Source organism: Telmatherina bonti, assembly GCF_933228915.1.
Source record: "Telmatherina bonti genome assembly, chromosome: 9".
NCBI classification, from domain to species: domain Eukaryota; kingdom Metazoa; phylum Chordata; class Actinopteri; order Atheriniformes; family Telmatherinidae; genus Telmatherina; species Telmatherina bonti.
This window is the reverse complement of record NC_136627.1, coordinates 24,637,966-24,658,257: the sequence shown is the minus strand read 5'-3', so window position 1 is coordinate 24,658,257 and position 20,292 is coordinate 24,637,966. Positions and strand designations below refer to the sequence as shown.

Here is a 20,292-nt window from a genome sequence, read left to right as displayed (position 1 = left end):
AGTTATGTGTCATAAGACAGATGGTCATTTTTGGTTTCTCTGTGTTAATAGGAATGGGGTCCACTTAATAAAAGGAAAGTCAAGTATTTTCTGTCTGTCTTGAGCATAAAGGGGCTAATGTGTGTGTGTGCTTTCAAAGTGAAGAGCTTTGAGGGGAAGAACAGTGAAGGAACATTCTTGTAGATGGTGTGACTTCGCGCATGTATGACCATTGTTACTGTACTGCAAACAGTAGAGGGACCCCAGCAGGCAACTGTTTGTGTGTGTTGCTCAATGACCAGCTCTGATATTCCCAGAATTCCAGTCTTAAAATCCTGGGAAAGGAAGGCCTCACAAATCATTACAAGTGGAATGTATTAAGCAAACACAAGAGACATTAGGAACTCCTATTTATTCAGATTCAGGAAATATTAATATAACAAGAGGGAATAAAAGCCAAGAGCAAGAATTCGAATAAAATCATAAATTAAGTCAAAATAATTAAAAGCAGGATCTGTTGAAAGTTATGGTGTGGATTTCATGCATAGGCGCATGAGAAAAGAAATGTTTTTAATCTGGATTTAAAGGTGTCTACATTTGGTGAGAGTTTAATCTGCACTGGAAGTTTGTTCCACTTGTTTACAGCTAAATGCTGCTTCTCCATGTGTAGTCTGGACTCTGGTCTGGACTTGTTGACCTGAGTCTAGGGCAAATGTGTGGACAGTGTACGTTTTTTCTAAATCAGGGCTTTGAAAAACCAAAAGCAGGCTTGGGCACAAAGAATGATGAAATAAAACTGTATTAAGCGTCATGAGTTATGTAAAAGAGAAAGTGTTGTGATGTTTGTGTGGGGTGAAATGTGACCTCAGCATTTAAAATTCATATGTGGAAAGGAGATGTTGTATAAGGTGAGAGTTTCTTCGATCTGAATGAAAAGTCTGGCTTTTATGCTACTATGGACTTTTACGATAACCTTTTAGAAGCACCTTTGTGTTTGTCAAATTTTAGGTTTTGGTAGTGTCGTTATATAATGGATGTTAATGTAACGCAGCACATAAAGCTGTTAGCATGAAGGAATTGGAGCGCCCGTGTCAATAAGAGGAGTGTAAGAGGAGAAGATGAAGCTTAGTGTCGCACCCCCAGTGACTTTCATCTGTCACTGAGGTCTTCATGCAAGAACAAATGCTGCTTATTAAATCCAAGGCAAAAGAAGCTGAGTCTGGAGATATGATGTGTAAACATGGTTTGTATTTGCTCCACAAACATGTCACCTTAGCAGTTATTTTTAGACTGAAATATATTTCCTTTTAAATACATGTTTCTCTGAATACAGCTTCTAAAGATTGGCTGTACGAAAGGCAGAACTTGCCTTGTTTTGACTGATTCACACGTACAGATTTATGATGTATTCCAATTACTTATCTGAAGCTGACCTCAGGGCTTTAAACTGTGTGACACAGTATTTACATAGTCACTGCTAAGATAACATGAAGAATATAAAGAAGATTTTGGCTCTTTATTCTCTGTCCACTGATAAACTCTTCATTCTCATGCTGTCTTTATAGACGCTTGGTGCTTATCTTGCATCACATGTTCACGACATCTAATAAAGCAGCATTTCAGAGGACAGTGACAGTTTTTTACTTGCAGTATGGATTGTTTGAAGTTCATTTAGGTATTGAAAGTTAGGATTGATGCTTGTTACACAACATTTTTCCACTATGATTTAATGCGTCCGTCGCTAATGTGAAAAATGGTGTATCCTGGAAAGACTGGGGATTTGAAAAAAATTGGTCTTATTTGAGGTCTTTTGCTTTTTGCATTTGAAGCAAATTGGCCTTAAGTGCTTGAAATGTAGAGACCCTGACAGTCGGTGTCAATTTGTCAATTTTAAAGATGTAGGAGAATAAAAAAATTGTAAAAAATAAATAAATAAAATACACCAGTCATCACAGACACATGAAGCACATCATTTCAAAACCGAGTGTTTCACTCAGTGCATGCATGGGTCCGACGTGGTTTGGTTGGTGAAACGTCACACACGAAAGCAGAATTTCTGGCATGTTGTAAATTCTGGCCTCCACGTTGTACATTTGCTGAAATGTACTTGTGGTTTCATTACAGTTACGGGAAGCTGAGGTTATGTTAGGAGTCTTATCTGTTGATGCAACTCAAATCGTGGCAGTGTCATATTTATTCTCATCTTTTCTCTGAAAATCCTGACATGGACAGGAGTGTTTGACAAAGCTCAAAGTGGTTGAATAGATTTGTGCAACACTGCAGCAGAACACAGTGTTCTCTCTTATGACCTGATTTTTCATGTCAAACACGATTTTTCATGTGTGTTGATTTATGACGTTGTTTGTAGATATTCTAGTTGTCTTTAAATATTTCAGCACATTTGGTAAATGACTGTGGGTGTTAAAGTTAAGTCAGATTTATCTTCTTAAATCCTTTGAATCTTAACATTTTTAAAGCCCCTTTTAAAGCTATTTTTTACTAAAAAGGAAAGAATTGAACACAAAGAAATTTGTTTTTCGGCTAATTTAAGCATATTTTCATCATTTGTAAAGTGGATATAGAAATCCAGTTTTATTATATCCATCAGTCTTCTAAGTTACAAATTGCTCAAGCCTTTTTGGTATTCTAAAGTAAACACACACATAATTTCCATTTTTGTGTGTTTTTTGTATAAATTCTGCATGAAAACTTTAATTGCAACATAGTTTCAACAGAGCAGTGAGAGGAACACCCAGTCAGAGAATTCATTGTTATCAAGCGATTAAATTTATGATAATAGCCTCTTGTCTGTTTTATTGTTCACATCGACCTGGGCTGTCTCACATTTATTTATTCTTAATCAGGACTGTTTGTATTGAACCTGTAATTGCATACAGAAGTCATAAACATTGTATGAAGAACTTGACCAGGCATTAACAAGGAGCCCAGACAAATATTATGCAACATTACAGTTATGTTTGTATTTTAATAAAGGTTTAACGAACATGGGGACACATTCCTGTCCATAACCAGCTGTCCATCGGTTGTGATTTCCCCCCAAACGTGCACATTTTATCAATTCTTGTCTAGTTTGGCTGAAGCTACTTGCGTCAAAGCTCCTGTTGCATGTTGTCCTTGCTTTGGTGTTTCCCAACAGATACCTATTACCGGTACACTCACTCACACACTCATATGCACACATTTTCAAACAGCAAGGTTCTGTTTTACGACACTACCATGGTGGCTTGGGTAAATGTTTTATGAATGGGCTTTGTCATGTACTCTGTGCACCTGGCCTTGGCTGAAGGGGAGGGTTTGTCCAATGTTCTACTGGTGTGTGTGTGTGTGTGTGTGTGTGTGTGTGTGTGTGTGTGTGTGTGTGTGTGTGTGTGTGTGTGTGTGTGTGTGTGTGTGTGTGTGTGTGTGTGCGCGCACTCAGGAGGGTGTGTTTTTCTTTAATGAATAATCATTCCTTTGACCTGCATTTAACTGAGTTTCTTTGTTAGAGCAAACAAGAAAAATGTGTAATCTGACTAGCTAAGACTTATAATTTGCCGTTTTGTGTGACCACCCACAACTTTTTTTTTTAAAAGAGGATGTAATTCCTTGGTTTTCTTTTTCTAGAATAAATCCTGGCAGAAGTTGAAGACCATGGTTCACTGGTCCCCTTTTGTCGTGTCCTTCAAGAAGCGCTACCCATGGGTGCAGCTAGCTGGCCATGCAGGTATGCATAAATATCATAGTTCTTGCCAAGACTTGCAAGATAAGATTGGTGCCACTGCCGTACTGTATCTGTAGATTACAGCCATTGAATTTAGCGTATTACAAAAGACTGAAAACAGGGGGAAGCAGTTAGCTTAGCTCTGTCCAAAGGTAAGATCTGTGTAACAGCAACTCCAAAGCAAATGTTTGTGTACAAATTAAACAACGTTCCAATCCTCATATTTACTGCACAGACGTCGATCTTCTAATTAACTTATCAGATAAAGCAGATGAAAAAGTAGATTAGAATGCTTCAAACATTTTGTGTAATCCTCTCTCTAATTCTCCAAGGTAACTTCCAGGCTGGAGAATATGGACGCCTGCTGAAGCGATATTGTGAGTGTGAGCAGCAGTGCCTACAAAAGCTAATGAAAGACAGTCTGCGTCCCTATGTCCCTGGTTATTATGGCGTGGTGCAGAGAGACGAACAGGACTATAACATTATGGATGACTTGCTGGCTGAATTTGACTCGCCTTCCATCATGGACTGCAAGATGGGTAGCCGGTAAGACTTAATGGTGTTTAATGTGTGGGGTGACATCTTCCAGGATCACACTGTCTGCATGCATCGATTCATCAGATCTTATCCAAGACATTTGGAATGATTTGGTGAACCTTTACACACTGTTAATCCATAGCACTGTTAACTTCCACCTTCTACTCAGCTGTAATTAAAATTATACTGTATTTGGAGTCAACAAGGCCATCCACAGCATTTAGAATAAAAAATGTTATAAGACTCATGCAAAGGATAATTACATTATACATGACATTAAAGGTGGAGTATGTAAGATTTTCAATATTTTTAAAATAAATTAACTAAAAAAATAACTACAATCATAATTAGATAGTTTTTTTTAAACATGTAGGTTCCAGTTTGTTCATATTTGATGTGTTATTAAATTACAAGTTTAATTAATGACAAAGACCCTTCTTAAATCTTTGCCTACCAGTAAAAAAAAAAGAGTGCTTTTTGTCATTTGTCATTAATTAAACTTGTAATTTAACAACGCATCAAATATGGACAGACTGGAACATGTTCAAAAAACTATCTAATTATGATTGTAGTTATTTTATTAATTTATTTAGAAAATATTGAAAATCTTACATACTCCACCTTTAAAACAAGAAAGTCAGATTAAAAATATAGTTTTATTGATTTATTTTTATTTTTATAAAGGAAATAAAGTAGGAAGATGCACAAAAAAATGAAATAATATATAATCTTTACATTTCAGAACATACTTGGAGGAAGAGCTTATAAAAGCCAGAGAGCGTCCACGTCTGCGGAAGGACATGTATGACAAGATGGTTGCAGTGGACCCCGGGGCCCCTACAGAGCAGGAACGGGCTCAGCAAGGCATCCTAAAACCCCGCTACATGCAGTGGAGGGAGACGCTGAGCTCCACGGCTACGCTGGGCTTTCGCATTGAAGGCATAAAGGTCAGAAGTCATCCTGAACATCCAGCTCTCTTTAACATGCCTGACTGTAGTTCTCTGTGTTCTTCAAGAGAATAAATAGTGTAGCATGTTCCAACAAGAAGCAAACCAATCAGCTGGAGTGAACAGCTATTAGACATGACAGACACATATAGACTGGAGGGGAAATGGAAAAATCTTTTGAAAGATTTTGTTTTGACATGCAACTGTGAAGGGGGACTGTTTGTTCTTGAGAAAATACATCCAGGTCCAGTTATCAGGGTTTAAAAAAAAAAAAAAAAAACAAAAAAAAAAAACTTGATTTGCATGCTACTCGGGCAGAAATGAAAATATCTGTCGCATGTACGTACTTAAAGCTGCCTGCTGCGGTTTTATTTTCCAGTCCAGCTCTGACAGATTAAAGTCAACTTTTTGTTTTTGTTTTAACTTTTATCTTTAGTTTTCTCTTGTTCGGATGGGGATGTGCATCATCAGAATCAGTTACTGTCCACATGCAAATCAAAATGCCATGATGAAAGGAGCAATACAAGAAATACATTGTTTTATGTTTCTTTTTAAATCAGAAAGCCGATGGAACTTGCAACACCAACTTTAAGAAGACAAAGCACAGAGAGCAAGTTATGCAGGCGTTGGAGGACTTTGTTAATGGCAACGCTCAGATTCTGGTATGGTTTTTGTGCAATGGCTTTTTAAAAGTTATAAAATCCAATTGCTGATCTGTCTTGTTTGTTCCTACCAATTTTAGTTTGACAAACACAATGAGCAAGACTGTATACAAAAAATATATATAAAATATTTCCAGACTGCAGTTGCTTAATGTGTTGCCCCAAAGACCATGCTGCTTTAGGCTCAGTTTAACATGGGGGAAAAAAACAGAACTATATATTTAGCTCAGTTTTGCAATTTCCTCTATTCGTTGGCATTCTGATTTCCTACATTTTTGTTTTTCCTTTTCCTCTTAGAAACTCTACCTGCAGCGATTAGAGGAGCTGCGCTCAGTCCTTGAGCAGTCACACTTCTTCAGAACACATGAGGTAAGAGACATATTCAGTTTTCATGATTCCCAAACAGACCTGTTGTCCCAGCTGTAGATTTGTCACATCATCCCATCAGCTTTGTACTGAACTGCTCACATACCTGAGCTCACCCGTCTCACTGGTTTCTCCGTCACAGGTCGTGGGGAGCTCTCTTCTGTTTGTGCATGACGCCTCTGGAAAGGCTAAAGTGTGGATGATTGACTTTGGGAAGACGGTTCCCCTGCCAGACCCTCAGACCCTGGACCACAGGACTCCATGGGTTGAGGGCAACAGGGAGGATGGCTACCTGTGGGGACTGGACAGCCTCATAGACATATTCAGCAGTATGCTTCCTCAGACACCTTGAGAGGAGCACTAAACTTTTAGGAAAAGGAGAGATGAGACAAACTGAGATTGGAGAAGGTTTCGGTTCGATTCCTTTTTAAAAGAGCCTTGCTGTGAGCCAAGTGTCTTAATCCATTGTGTGAACGGTGAAGCAAAAAAAAGCATGATTTCTATTGCAAAGTGGAATATACAAATTAGGGCTGATGATATGCATTATGCTGAGCAGGTGACATAAGCAGAAGCAAACTGAGGAGGAAAGGACTTTAATCTGCAAGACTAACTTTGGTCCCTTCCGCTGTTGCTTTTTGCTTGAAAATGCACTCCTCTGAACTGAAGGATCTCCAACAATCTCTTTTCTGCGAAGACACTATTGCTCTTGTCCTTCCTCAAGAGCTCACTCTTTTGATTCACATCACGCACAGCAGTGATTCACAACCACGAGGATGATCCAGAGAATGCCCTTCTGTTTTGTGTGTGTTCCTTATACAGCCCTCTCGGAAACATTGGAAATTTAAAGTTTTATTTTAGTCATGGACCACTTGAGATGTTTAAATACACAACACTAAAACGCTGGTCAGACCATGTGTTAACTCAGTGTGTAAATACAGCTTAATTTAAATTTTTTTTTTTTTTTTGGCCTTGGGATAACCCTTTTTTTTTTTTTGTACAATTTCTGTGCCTAGCATTTTTAAGATGGTAGTTTGATCATTCCAGTTCAGAGAACTCCCTCTGAAGAGTTCACCCAAGTATAAACTGACTGCATCTTGTCCCAAAGTTTTGCTTTTACTAAAAACTGTTTTCTTAGATTTTTCTATCATATAATAGTTGGAACATTTTTTCATATAAATGTACAGTTAAGAAGCTTAGCAAGCATGTTTCTTTGGAATTCGTTGCACTATTGATCCTCACAAAGCCATTGAACAAAGCAAGCAGTGCCTCTGTGTCTTAAGATTGGAAGCAGCAGCAAAGTGCTGGGTTTACAGTTCAATATGAATAAAACTTTGATTCTCTTTGATCGCTGTTGCTTTAAAAGGTTTTATGATAAAGCACTGGTGAGAATAGTTAAAAGAAACTGGAATTAAGTGCTCCATCTATATAGGGTTGGGAGTCACAAATATTGGAGATTTTTAACTTGGATTTTTAAAGGCGAATCTAAACACAAGAAAATTTCTCGAACTTAAGCAGACATTGGTGTAAACCACATTTAGCTACACCAAAATGGATATACATGGGTCTGCATTTGTGGTATTCAACTCTGTATGCAAATGAACATGTTTATATTTAGGTGTCACAGCAGGTCTAGTGAGCATATTTGTCATTCCACATTTGGATGCAACAAGTCAGTCATTGTAAGTTCAGTCTTCCAGATGCCCTTTGATTTTGTCAAGCAGCTCTTTTGACGCATGTGTGCAGGTTAGTTACTTGGCACACAAACCGCCTCGAGCGCTGCTGGTGTCTGACCTCATGAAATTAGAATTCAAATTAAAAAAATTTCATCTCTGAAAAGTAGGCAAACCAGGGGAGTGTTTACAAAGTGTTATAAAAGCCCACAAATTCTCTATATTTGTAGTGTGATAAGCTGTCAGGTTTTAAACTGGGTGCTGCTGTCTAAGCAACAGAACTGGAAATGAAACATGTTTTGTATTTTAAAAGTGTGTTAAACATTAAGTGTTTAATTGTTGCAAAACCTAAGACAGTATGGTGGAAATTGTTAATAAAACCTGCTTTATCCAGGTCATGGATTTATATGGTTGTTTTTTTTTCCCCTCAAAGCACTTGTTCAAGTTCACAACTCAAATTCTGCTAATCCAACATTCAGTAAAAAGATACAATAATTTCAAATGATGCATTTAATCTTGTTTCAGTCAGTAGAAATTTTCAGTTCTGAATATGTATTGCACTTCTGTGCTTTCATTTTAATAAATTTATAGCAGCTAGAAGGTTAAAATACTGAGAACTTTTGAACTTATAAAATCTCATGTCAACACAAATATCTTATTTCAAATGCGTTCCTTTCCTAATATAATTTCCCAACAGATAAAACTAAGCTGATCTCAGAGAAATGTCCCTTTCTACAGCATTTGAGTCCTTGTGTGCAGCAACACTGCCTGTCCGGCCAGCCCGGCTTCCACCCCTCCTTCAGGAACCACATACTGAGTCCCGTCGTTAACTCTCTGAGGATCCATCGTCCTTAGCTGTTCATTGCTTTGAGCGACACGATCCAGACTCCACAGCTGGTAGCGGAGGCTCTTACCCTGCTTAGCCAGGATGTAAACCTCTCTGACGGCAGAGTTGCCAACAGGGCAAGGACAGCTGCTGTCTGTGGCGAGGTCAAGCCATGGCAGGGTGGGGTCAGGCTGAGTGTGATCTTTACTTACACTACCCTGATCCAAACCGAGGAGAACACCTGTAATTATAAGAAACAAAGTTATGCTGAAAGTTGAAAACTATAAATATAGGGTAGTTATAAAGTATCTTAGTGCATTTCTTGATATTTTAAATACTTTAGTGGAAGTATGAATTTGATTGCTGTATTCTTTGAAAACTTTTTCACTGCAAGAAAAGGTTATCTCATTTACTAACCTCGGGCTTGTAAAGAGATGAAACCAATTTTTTGGAGGACCTACAACAGGGCCAGTCACAGCTGACAGCAGGGGAAGGACTAAGTCCATCTAATACGGTTACACCAGCAGCAGTGCTTAAGCCAGTAAAGCCAAGTCTTTATTTTTTATTGTTTACAAAATTAAAATGAATTCTAGATCTCTGTGTAGATCAAATGGAACCCAATTTGACATTAAAATATGAAAAGTGTTTATTCATGTAAATGATGTTACAAATCTGTCTGTGGAAAATGTGACTTTTTGCCTTCAGTATCTGGTGAAATGTTCCTGCGAACCAACAATCCTGCACAACAGCTTGGAGGGGTTCTACATCATTTCTCAGAAAAAAAAGCCTCAGCTTCACGATGTTGGCAGGTTTCTTCATATGAATGACTCCAAGTCTTTTCACATTTCTGTTTGATTAAGGTTACAACTTTGATTTAGTTGTGCCCAAACCTTAACTTTAATCCTAAACCATTTTTTGGCACAACTTTGGGTTGTGCTGGGTCACAGTTCTCCAGCACGCACTAGTTTCTTTTGAGAAAACATGTAGTTAACATGAAAACAGTTAAAATTTCATAGTTCAGTCAGTGATGGCTAAAATGCAGTCAAACAGGTCTATACATAAAACTACAGGATGTTCTTTCACTGGAATGAAACCAAACCAGCACAGATTGGTCCTAGTTGAGTTATGCTGATTTAAGAAGATATACTTCAAGAAAAAAGTGTTGCTTCTCTGAACCACATTTACAAAACTTTTACCAGCAATCTAATCTAACCTGATGCAACAGCCCAATGTGCCCGATGACCACCACGCTGACATGGTTCATGGTTACAGTCTTCATCATACCTGCGCACACTGTCAAGGAATCTTAAACAATAGGCTTCTCATTTGTTATGTATGTTGCAAGTAATAATCAGAAAATATAGTCGCTTCACGGTATTCTTCATGATCGCCTTTTGTGTGAGCAGGATACGGAATAAGAACAGGCTGTCCTCCCCACAGGTGAGTGATCAAAGCTGCTCCATTACCACCACTCAGACCTCCTGACAGCAGTTCAGCCTTACAGCCACAAACATCTTCTGCCAGCAGGGCCATGTTATATGCTGACAAAATAAAAATTTCAAAATGAACATTTAAAAAACAAAAAAACAACAAAAACATTCACTTGAGCATTAAAAGGAAGATCCTTTAAGTTCTTGTGAAATGAACAGTTAAAGCAACTGTAAACCACAAACTTGATGATAAAACTACTTTTAAAAAATGGCCTATATGTTTAAGATCAGACTGCCTTCAACCATTTAACGTGCTTCTGTTACCTGAAAACATTTCTCCCTGTGCAGTGAATCCCCTGCTTATTGCTGTTTGAACAACAGCTTCCATACTAATACCCAGCTGTGCCTGTTGGAGGTGAGCAGCCATCCACAAAGCCACCAGACCACACCTGAAATGTTAACACTCAGTCACACCTTAGAAAATAGGTCATGTTGTATGCAAAGCGAAACCGTTCACTCCAAAGCAATAATACAATAATCTGATTGCATTAACTGTTTGACGTGTTTTATCGCTGCTTTCTCAGTCAAATCAAAATAAAAGGTGTTGCTCACAAATATTAATGGTGGCACACTTTACTGACTTACTGTGGGCCATCCTGGATGAGCGAAGGCACATATCTATTCATCAGTATCCACTGAAAGTCTTTCCTGAAACTGAGACAAAAACAAGTTAAGTTGCATGACATGAAATGCACCCAACTAATTGGCTGACATGAGCCCTTTTTCTCGCAGTTCATCTTGAACTAAACTTAAACAGCTTTAACTACCCTTTAATTATACAGAATGATTTCACATGTTAGAATAAAAAAAAACCCACGGGTGTAAACACAAGATAAAGTAAATGAGAGCCATACTAATTTATTTCTTTGAGGCCATATGATGCACCTATAACCATACAAATGTGTCAAAGGCTCAATATTTATAATATGGCCTGACTCTGGAAGTGTGCAGATTCCCATGAAGAACTGATTCATATATTTTCTAAAATCTTGTGTCTTATCTCACCAGTTCTCCCTGTGGCTGAGCAGTAAGCGAGCCTCTGTGTGATCCCCCTCTACAGGACTCCTGCTGCTGGCTATAGTCTGGTACAGCTTCTTCTTAGGAGCGGAGCACGGAGGAGGAGGTGGACAAGGAGCAGGTAGAGGAGGTGGTGGTGGAGGTGGAGGGGAGAGGGGATACTCCACGGACATCTTCTCAGAGCTCCACGTTCTGATAGAAATGAATCTGTTAATACTTTACAGAAAACATCAGCTGGTCCTGAAAACTGTCAATAACAATCCATACAGTGAATCTGTACTTACCTCCCCCTAACTCCTACTCCTAACAACTTAGCTTGGTGTTATGTCTCCTTCAAACACCGCAAAAATGAATACATTTACATTTTAACTGGGTGTTAAATGCCATTTTTGTATAAATCTAATAATGAAATAATTGTTCGTTGAATTTTGGACGCTAATGGTATACACGCTTCTCTAACATGAGCGTGAGCTAGCTACTGGTGTTTGTTTATACCCATATTTGGCAGCAACCGGCAGCACGCCTTCTTCTGCCTCTGTTACGTATTTGTTCAGTTGTCATACCAACAGCAGAGTCCTCTACCGCCCTCCATTGATAATCACATGTATTACAACGTAGTTTGTCAAATTTACAGCACATTAAGTCGCCCTAACTCACACGAACTCATGTAACTCCCATCTTCTGACAAGACAATTAAAAATAAAATTTAAATAACGTTTTACTAACTTAAAAGGACAAGGAAAGGTTGTGTTAAAGTGAATTCTGCAAGCCAAGCTATTTAAAATTGCACGTAGTGTATTTTTTGTTAGAATTTTTTAAATACAGCTGTATATTACAGCTGTATATACAATATATAGTCTCAATATTTGGTAGCACGTGTAATTAAAAACACAACAGAAATACAAGATCACAGTATGTAACAGAAATCTAAGTGTCAAAATCGGATTAAAACAAGAGTAACAATTTACTATTAAAATTGCTTTTTTTTTTTTTTTTTTTTTTTTTTTTTTGCTGTTTGTTTTTTAAATAAACTTTATTAAGAAAAACTTTGCAGTGCAGAGGAAAACAATTCAACTACTAGGGGGTTCTCCAGAAACAGCATTTTATATGACGCAAATGCATTAAAAAAAAAAGTTTATGAATCAAAAGTCTTAATTGCTTTTGTATTAGATGAATGTCTAGTTTTGATATATTGTTTGATCTCATGATCAAACACATGATTGGCTTTTTAATTGGTTCATTGACATATCCTATTTACCTAAACATACAGTATATCAGACAGTTTCTGAAGAAAAATGTCTTCATACAGTTTGATGGAAAAGGGGCAAGACCAAAATAAAATAGACAAATCTTCAGGGTGACTCTTACCAGAAAGAACCATTGATAACTATACGGTGAGGCAAATAAGTATTTGAACACCCTGTAATTTTGCAAGTTCTCCCACTTGAAAATCATAGAGGGGTCTGAAATTTTCATCTTAGGTGCATGTCTACTGTGAGACATAATCAAATGAAAAATCTGGAAACCACATTGTATTGTTTTTAAAATATTTTATTTGTATGTTAATACTGCAAATAAGTATTTGAACACCTGAGAAAAGCAATGTTAATTTTTGGTACCATAGCTTTTGTTTGCAATTACAGAGGTTTTCACCAGTTTTGCACACTGCAGGAGGGATTTTAGCACACTCCTCCACACAGATCTTTTCTAGATCAGTCAGCTTTCTGGGCAGTCACTGAGAAACATGCGTGGAGCATGGAGCACCAGTATGAGGGAGATTGACAGTGATGTTTAGTTTCTTCCATTTTCTAACAATTGCTCCAACAGTTAATCTTTTTTCACCAAGCTGCTTGGTAATTGCCCCATAGCTCTTTCCAGCCTTGTGTAGGTCTGCAGTGTTGTCTCTTGTGTCTTTGGGCAGCTCTTTGGTCTTGGCCATGTTAGTAGTTGGAGTCTTACTGATTTTATGGGATGGACAGGTGTCTTTATGCAGCTAACGACCTCAAACAGGTGTTTCTAATTTAGGATAATAAGACGAGTGGAGGTGGACTTTTTAAAGGCGAACTAACAGGTCTTTGGGTCTTTGAGGGTAAGAATTCTAGCAGATGGAGAGGTGTTCAAATACTTATTTGCAGCAGTAACATTCAAATAAATTATTTTAAAAAATCATGCACTGTAATTTCCAGATTATTTTTAAGATTATGTCTCTCACAATGGAGATACACCAAGTTCATCTTGCACCCAAGATGATTTTTGGTTTTTCTATCTTTATAAATGATGATTCTTAGTAAGTCATAGTCATTGACAGGTATATCAAAAATAGAAGGGATTTCACAGTATTTAAGAGAAAGCAATTCACATTTCTTTACGTTTAAAGTCCATATGCTACAGAGGATGTGTTTACCAAATCAATAGATAAAGGTGTCTGAGAATCTTTTAAAAATAATGTTGTATTATCAGCCACTTTGCAGATGATAACTTAGCTGTCTGCAACTGAAATTCATATTAATCCATTAAGTTAGTAAGTAGCTGAGCACGAATAAAAAAGAACATAAGGCGATGTGGGGCCTGACCTTGCGTTTATAGGCAAGAAATTCATGGAAATACCAAAATGTAATCTGACTGAGCAGTTTCCATTTTTCTAGATTGTTTTGAAAGTACTGCTAAAATATAAACCAAAGTCAAACTTCTTGAAGCATAGAAAATAAATTTATGATTTATTAGAAGGCCTCCTAAATCTACAAAAAGTGATTAAACTTTTATCAAATCCATGAATCTGAATAATCAAATTAATCAAGTATTCTGATAGTATTGGAAATATATGTATTTCTCTCGAATCTGGACAGAATCTCGTTGATTGTGTGGTCCAAAACTGTTTTATTGTTTCACCAAAAATCAGTGCAAATATTCTAGAATTGTGATTGAGGACCATGTTCTGGTCCACTGCAACAGATGTGAGTCAGAAAGGAAATAAATGGTAGATAATCAGTAAAATAAGAAATCCCAAGTATTTTACAGGAGATGGCACACAGAAAATTACAATTGAGTTTCTAATTAAAAAACAACAACAGCAACAACAACAACAACAAAAAAACGTCTTTTCTTTTTTTCTGCTGGTCCTGTCCTGTACTCCTTACCAATTGGTGGCGGTAATGCGTTGTTGTACATTATTTGCCAACCGCCAACAAAGGTGTCAAAGAAGTAGAAGAAGAAATGGGCGCAGCAGATAACGTGATTTGTGAGGACCGTGGTGGTTTTCATTCATCTATTTGAGGTAAGTACTTCTTACACCCAGATCGATCTTTTAAATATATGTTGTCGGCAATATCGTTGGTTGCAAGGTACTACTTACGGTCTTAGTTAACTTATTGGGTGCTAGATGGCCACATTTGAAATTATATACAAGCTTTAAAAGGATTAGTGCCATGTTTGCGTTAGCCTAGCTGTTAGCTTCCACGCTAACGTTCCTCTCATGTTGGATGTTTGTTAGCCTCGGCTGGCTAAACATTTCTCAGCTTATTCTAGTTGGAGTTTAAACTGTTAAAATATTTATATTTCTAACTTTTTGTACCTCTAACTGCTCATTACTGTTTTAGAAGATGACTACTACAGAAGTACGACTCAATCACACAATCTACATCAATAACTTGAATGAAAAAATCAAGAAAGATGGTAAGTTTGGGACCTTTATCTCCCAACCCTTATACACAGATCTTCCCTGCTTATAATTGAAAATTTTTTCCCATGTTTTTTCTCCAGAGTTGAAAAAATCGCTCTATGCTATCTTCTCACAATTTGGGCAAATTCTGGACATTTTAGTCGCACGAAACATCAAGATGAAGGGTCAGGCTTTTGTTATCTTTAAAGAGATTAACAGCGCCTCCAATGCACTGAGGTCCATGCAGGGTTTCCCCTTCTATGATAAACCCATGGTAGGTTAATCAAGTTAAGACTTAATATGAACCTTCTTGACTTATTGTAGAACTTTTGAGCGTAACATGTATATCTTTTGCAGCGTATCCAGTATGCTAAAACAGACTCGGACATCATAGCAAAGATGAAGGGGACTTATGTGGAGCGTGATCGCAAAAAAGAGAAAAGGAAGCCTAAAGGAGCTGATGGAGCAGGAACTAAAAAAGGTGTATCAGCAGCCATGGTGGCTGGGGTACCTGGTGCCATACCAGTAAGTGGAGCAGTAAAATTTTAGCCAGATTACAAGATGATAAAGTAGAGCTGAATATGTGCCATAATATTTTGGCAATTACTAAAGTTTAGCCAAATAAATAACTCATTTTATGTAGATGAGTATGTGTATTGACAAACTATTGAAAACACTTTTTTTTTTTTAAGTGAAAAGAATTAACATTTAAGAAAGGAAAAAGACAGTCTTCAGACACACATATATATATATATATGATATAAAATTACAGACACATTACTGCAATTAATCACAAAGTGCAGAAACATTTGTCTGTGTACAATTTCCTGGTATGCAATGACACTGCGCATGGAAGAACTCTGCAAATTTGGTTTTTTTTTTGTTTGTTTTTTTCCCCCAGACCTCTATAGCGACTTTATTAAAAGAAAAAGCAAATATCTATGGTAATGTAGGAGATTTTTGGTAAGTTTGTATGTTATGTTAATATTTCGTTCCATCCTTCACTCATTAGGGAATGCCTCCTATGAGTCAGGCTCCTCGCATGATGCATATTCCAGGTCAGCCACCTTACATGCCCCCTCCAGGCATGATGCCCCCTCCAGGAATGGCACCTGGGCAAATACCACCAGGTGCCATACCTCCTGGTCAGATGTTGCCTGGACAGATGCCTGGACAAATGCCGCAGCAGGTACTGTGAGCTCAGTTGTGTTTAAGTTAGAATCTTTTTACCAGGTAGTTTGAGTCTGACCCCTTCTCTTTCACCATAGGTTGCAGAAAACCCACCCAATCACATTCTTTTCCTCACAAACTTGCCAGAAGAGACGAACGAGCTCATGCTCTCCATGCTCTTCAACCAGTCAGTATCCACTTTTTTGTACTTTTTTTTTTTTTTTTGTGTATATCTATAAAATCTAAACCTGACTGTTGTGCACAGGTTCCCTGGCTTCAAAGAGGTGCGACTGGTCCCGGGTCGTCACGACATCGCTTTTGTGGAGTTTGAGAATGAGGTGCAGGCTGGTGCTGCGCGAGATGCACTGCAGGGCTTCAAGATCACACAAACAAACGCCATGAAGATCTCATTTGCTAAGAAATAACATTTCTCCAGAGTGGTACTCTTCTGGTCTGCATACAGGTCTCCCTCTTCCCTTTTTTTATAAATCTTATTTTCAGAATTTTTATTTTTTTTAAAGCTCTGAAATAAATGGTTTTTTTTAAGAGCTAAGTTCATCTGATTTCTCACAGGCAAATATGCATTTTTGAATTATTTCTGTTTTCCTCTTCCAGACTTGCATGTAAGTATACATACTTTGTCAAGTTGCTGTGTGTTGTCTTTTAGCTTTTTTTACAGAATTTTGTAGAAGGTAATATTTTGAGGTCTGAATATTGATTCAAATCTATTTTCAGTTCTGCAATCACAAGCAACTTGACATTTGTTTTGCTGCCTTTTTTTGTTTCTTACCACAGTCATAAAGCATTGCACCCAGAGTCTGGCCTGCCAGACATTGTACCTGGAGCTTTTTTCTTTTTATAATTAAACTTTACCGAAGTTATTGAACTTGACTGCTTCTTGTGGGTATGTTGTGTGTGTGTGTGTGGCCAGTAGATGGTGCTATAAACCCATTGTGACCGCTTTATTTAGTCCTAGCATCAGTTCGGTTGATTAAAATCTTACAAGCCATTGTTTTTGGCTCTGTTCCAGCACTACTGCCTGACTACTCAACCTTTATGTATTAAACTTTGTAAGAATGGACATTCCCTTTTCTTTAGGCAGTTTGGATGTAAACATACCTGTCTGAGTTAGAAAAGAAAACAGTGCTGCTGTGTACCTGGAAGAATTCAAAACAGAACAGTAAGGCCACAGGGGGGATGTTTGGATTTGGACCCTATTTTTCCCTCTTCTTCTGTGTTGTGTGTTCTTCTAGCACCCTGAATTGTACTGAAATGTTACCAATAATATTGGTAGAGATGTCAAACAAATTGCTGAATAGGACTGGGGAGCCTGAAGTTGAGCAAACTGACATCTACAAGTGTAAAATGTGCTTAGTGAAAATACTCGTCTGAAAACTTTCAGTCAGATCTACTCTGGTAGTTGTTGGTCAGAATAAGATGAGTAGAGAAAAGTATATTCAGATGTTATGCAAGCTGCAGGTGCTCACATTTTCCCAAAACTGATGTTATGCATTAGTTGTGCAATTATTAAAAATGAGGTGGACTGTAGTGTTTCACAGTTCACTAATGTGTCCAGCTTATTTCCCTCCACATAAATGCATCTCAGGCTTTAGATAATGTATGTTTGCAAACAAGTTACATGCCATTAAGGGCTTCCTCCTCCTGAAAGAGTGGATTCATGGGCCACAGACAAAGTGACGTATGAATTGGGTCTGAAAAGCTTAATTTAGACTGGCACTATCAACTGTGCCCAGTGCACACAGGGCCTCCCTGTTGTGGACTTAAACTGTGCCCTGAGTAATTGTTTTCAGGTCAGCCCAACGACGTATGCAAAAATTCACATTCTTCTGCAGTTTCCCAAGCCTTTCCACACTCCCTTATTTTGCCTTGAGAAAGTGCTGACCTTAGCCACCGGGGCGCCATGTGTGAGAAAATGTGTGCATGTGAGTATGGGCGTGTGTGTTTGTGTGGGGGTGGCATGGTCTTGCAAACATGCCTTCCCATTCACCAAAAGAGTAATGTTTCAGTTGCAGAAACTGAAAGGCAACGTATTGCTATTCCTGTGGAACACTTAAAATTGTACCGTCGGAAAAGAGCAAACAGACGCAAACCAAAGATTATCAGTATAAAGCGTACATGCTCTAAGCCACTTAAAGTGGCTGTGGGTGAAATAATACTAAATTTAATTTTTGTTTGAAGATTTTTCCTCCATTAGAGAAGTTTTCACTATAAACAGAATGATAGAAGTAAGAGGATCATGTGCATCATTGCTGTTCAAAGTTAGTTTGCAAATGCTGTAGATAGGTGTAGGCTGAAAAGACGTCACATCTTGCTGTGAAAGAGGGCCAGGAAACATACTTTTCTGGTGTTTTACCCTATAGATTTAACATTGGGTTTTTAGTTTTTTCCCTTATTTAGTTTATCAGTTAAATGTTACACAACCTTATCAGCATTATTCTGCTAAATAACCCAGTGAGTGAGTTATGTGTTAAACTGGAAAATGATTAAGATAACTATTCCAATAGGCAAATCATGTGCAGTTCATTTAACACCAACTAATCAGTCAACAGAAGTCAGTACGGACATTTTAACAGACAAAAGATCAAATGACCAGAACTGAGTAGGCCTATTCGGGGGAAAATACATCAGAGAACTTATTTATGGAAAGAAAAAAGAAACAGTGGAAAATCTGGTTAAAATATTGCTTAATTACATAGAATTTAGTAGACTTATGACTGAGGGAATCAATGATTTGAAATGATTGATTTTGCCCAAAGGGACATGGTAGTGGCAACTTGAAGGCAACATCACAAACTCACCTGTCCTAATCTCACACGGTTGGCTGATAATATCATTTTTTCTTTCTTGCTTTTTTCAAATATAATTTCTTTTAAAGGTCTCCTAGAGTAAAGTACTATCTCACAAAGGATTTTTGAGCAGATCTTGACATTTCTATTCACGCTGTTCCACTCACAAAGTCCATAAGAGATAGGCACAGACTCATAAGAGTCCAGACAGTTATCTTGAAATCAGACAACACCTTCAATGCCTCAGGTGGTGGTTAAAAAAAACAAACAAAAAAGAAATCAAAGTGAAAGAACGTGACCATTAGATGGTGCCAAATGCTCAACTCACAGGATTTCCATAGAAGTAACAAACCTTTGAATGGAGCTGCTGCATATTTATAGTGAAACTCCTTCAGGTGAGACTCACATTGCAGCGCTTTCAGAAGGCTGGGCATGTGTGTTTTGGGACAGATTGTTAGAATTCAGCTCGTGTTTGGAGGTCACTGCTCTTCTATGCAAATCAACTCTCTGCTCCTCAAGAGCCCTCTGTTCCGCGCCGGGGTCAGTGCGGAGCGACAAACCGCGGAAACACCAGCGGTTGTCAGGGAAGCTCTGGAGCAACAAGCCAGTGATAGCCCTTAAGATGGAGGAGGAAGAGGAGGAGGAGGAGGGGGAGGGAAGCAGAATCTCATTAGATGTCCTCCGATAAAGAAAGAACATTGTGTGTAAGTCTTGGGTCCAAGAAGCGCACTGGAGGGCAGATGTGGAAAATATGCCATGTGACTGGTGCCAATATCCAAAATATGCCATACACGCCCTACAAGTCCCTTTTATATTTATGCGCTCAACCGACGGCTTCATTAAGCAGCTGCGAACAGCAGGCTATACAGAGCTGCAGCTGTCGGAACAAGTTAAATAAAATGTCGACATATGACCACTGCATGTCTGAGGAAGTCAGACAGCCCAAGTTCGACAGATTTTGCTCCCTTACCGTGCGTAAAAGCTGATCTCCCAAAGAAAAGCTCTTCCCATGCGTTTTGTGTTGATTTCCTAGCTTTATAATGGCAGCACCAGAGTTGTGGGTTAATTAATGATTCAGCTTGAAACACTCTTGTTTAGAGGTTACCCAGAGTAGAACTGAGTGAAAACGATTAATTGGCACAAGGGAGCTTTGAAGTGAAACTGGAGGAGATATTGTGAGATGTTACAAAAAGGTAGAGTAAAAACCAAAAACATACACAGAGAGTCTCTAATGCGAGAGGCACTGAAGATAATCCCATGTGTAAATGTGACCAGAGAAGTTGGGTTGGGCTACAGGTTGCTGGGGGTGTTTGGGAGAGCGATGTGAGCGCTGGTGCACGGGAACCATCCGGAGAATACTCCCTGCCTCAGGACACACCCTCCTCTCTCTCCCTCCCTCCCTCCCTCTCTCTCTCTCTCTCTCTCTCTGTGTCTCATTGTTT

General features: G+C 38.3%; 3 protein-coding genes across 4 annotated transcripts in view; 2 read left to right on the top strand and 1 right to left on the bottom strand.

Annotated features, from left to right (window-relative positions):
• itpkcb (inositol-trisphosphate 3-kinase Cb) overlaps positions 1 to 7,417 on the top strand; it is a gene marked incomplete at its 5' end in the record, with an annotated part of 13,312 nt that extends 5,895 nt beyond the window's left edge. Inside the window, 6 exons of the mRNA XM_079246963.1 lie at positions 3,604 to 3,703; positions 4,033 to 4,246; positions 4,980 to 5,184; positions 5,745 to 5,846; positions 6,144 to 6,215; positions 6,355 to 7,417. Coding sequence (XP_079103089.1) covers positions 3,604 to 3,703; positions 4,033 to 4,246; positions 4,980 to 5,184; positions 5,745 to 5,846; positions 6,144 to 6,215; positions 6,355 to 6,564 — 903 coding nt within the window. The 3' untranslated portion in view covers positions 6,565 to 7,417. The remainder of the gene's footprint in view (positions 1 to 3,603; positions 3,704 to 4,032; positions 4,247 to 4,979; positions 5,185 to 5,744; positions 5,847 to 6,143; positions 6,216 to 6,354) is intronic.
• A 948-nt stretch (positions 7,418 to 8,365) lies between these two features.
• Positions 8,366 to 11,684, bottom strand: actmap (actin maturation protease). Its single transcript, XM_079246964.1, has 7 exons — positions 11,500 to 11,684; positions 11,204 to 11,407; positions 10,784 to 10,852; positions 10,463 to 10,587; positions 10,120 to 10,249; positions 9,922 to 9,992; positions 8,366 to 8,949 (listed from the first exon to the last, which is right to left on the bottom strand). The coding sequence occupies exons 2-7, from the start codon at positions 11,386 to 11,388 to the stop codon at positions 8,615 to 8,617; spliced, it is 915 nt and encodes a 304-aa protein (XP_079103090.1). The 5' UTR covers positions 11,389 to 11,407; positions 11,500 to 11,684; the 3' UTR covers positions 8,366 to 8,614.
• Positions 11,685 to 14,393: 2,709 nt separating this feature from the next.
• Positions 14,394 to 16,882, top strand: snrpa (small nuclear ribonucleoprotein polypeptide A). 2 transcript variants are annotated; one of them, XM_079246262.1, is made up of 7 exons: positions 14,394 to 14,489; positions 14,812 to 14,887; positions 14,975 to 15,147; positions 15,231 to 15,398; positions 15,886 to 16,062; positions 16,142 to 16,230; positions 16,309 to 16,882. In XM_079246262.1, exons 2-7 carry the CDS (start codon positions 14,815 to 14,817, stop codon positions 16,466 to 16,468), a joined length of 840 nt encoding a protein of 279 aa, XP_079102388.1. In that variant the 5' UTR covers positions 14,394 to 14,489; positions 14,812 to 14,814; the 3' UTR covers positions 16,469 to 16,882. The 2 variants fall into 2 exon arrangements, with proteins under 2 accessions (XP_079102388.1, XP_079102389.1); XM_079246263.1 differs by having other exon boundaries at positions 14,466 to 14,489; positions 14,815 to 14,887.
• Positions 16,883 to 20,292: the final 3,410 nt, after the last annotated feature.

What these genes read in the sequence shown, in the direction of transcription:
- snrpa (XM_079246262.1), top strand. Translation starts at nt 14,815, where the DNA reads ATGACTACTACAGAAGTACGACTCAATCACACAATCTACATCAATAAC. An exon ending in CCTTCTATGATAAACCCATG is followed by an intron (nt 15,148 to 15,230) that starts GTAGGTTAATCA and finishes TATCTTTTGCAG; the next exon opens with CGTATCCAGTATGCTAAAAC. An exon ending in CTCTCCATGCTCTTCAACCA is followed by an intron (nt 16,231 to 16,308) that starts GTCAGTATCCAC and finishes TGTTGTGCACAG; the next exon opens with GTTCCCTGGCTTCAAAGAGG.
- actmap (XM_079246964.1), bottom strand. Translation starts at nt 11,388, where the DNA reads ATGTCCGTGGAGTATCCCCTCTCCCCTCCACCTCCACCACCACCTCCT. An exon ending in ACAGGGAGAAATGTTTTCAG is followed by an intron (nt 10,250 to 10,462) that starts GTAACAGAAGCA and finishes TTATTTTGTCAG; the next exon opens with CATATAACATGGCCCTGCTG. An exon ending in GGACAGCCTGTTCTTATTCC is followed by an intron (nt 9,993 to 10,119) that starts GTATCCTGCTCA and finishes CAGTGTGCGCAG; the next exon opens with GTATGATGAAGACTGTAACC.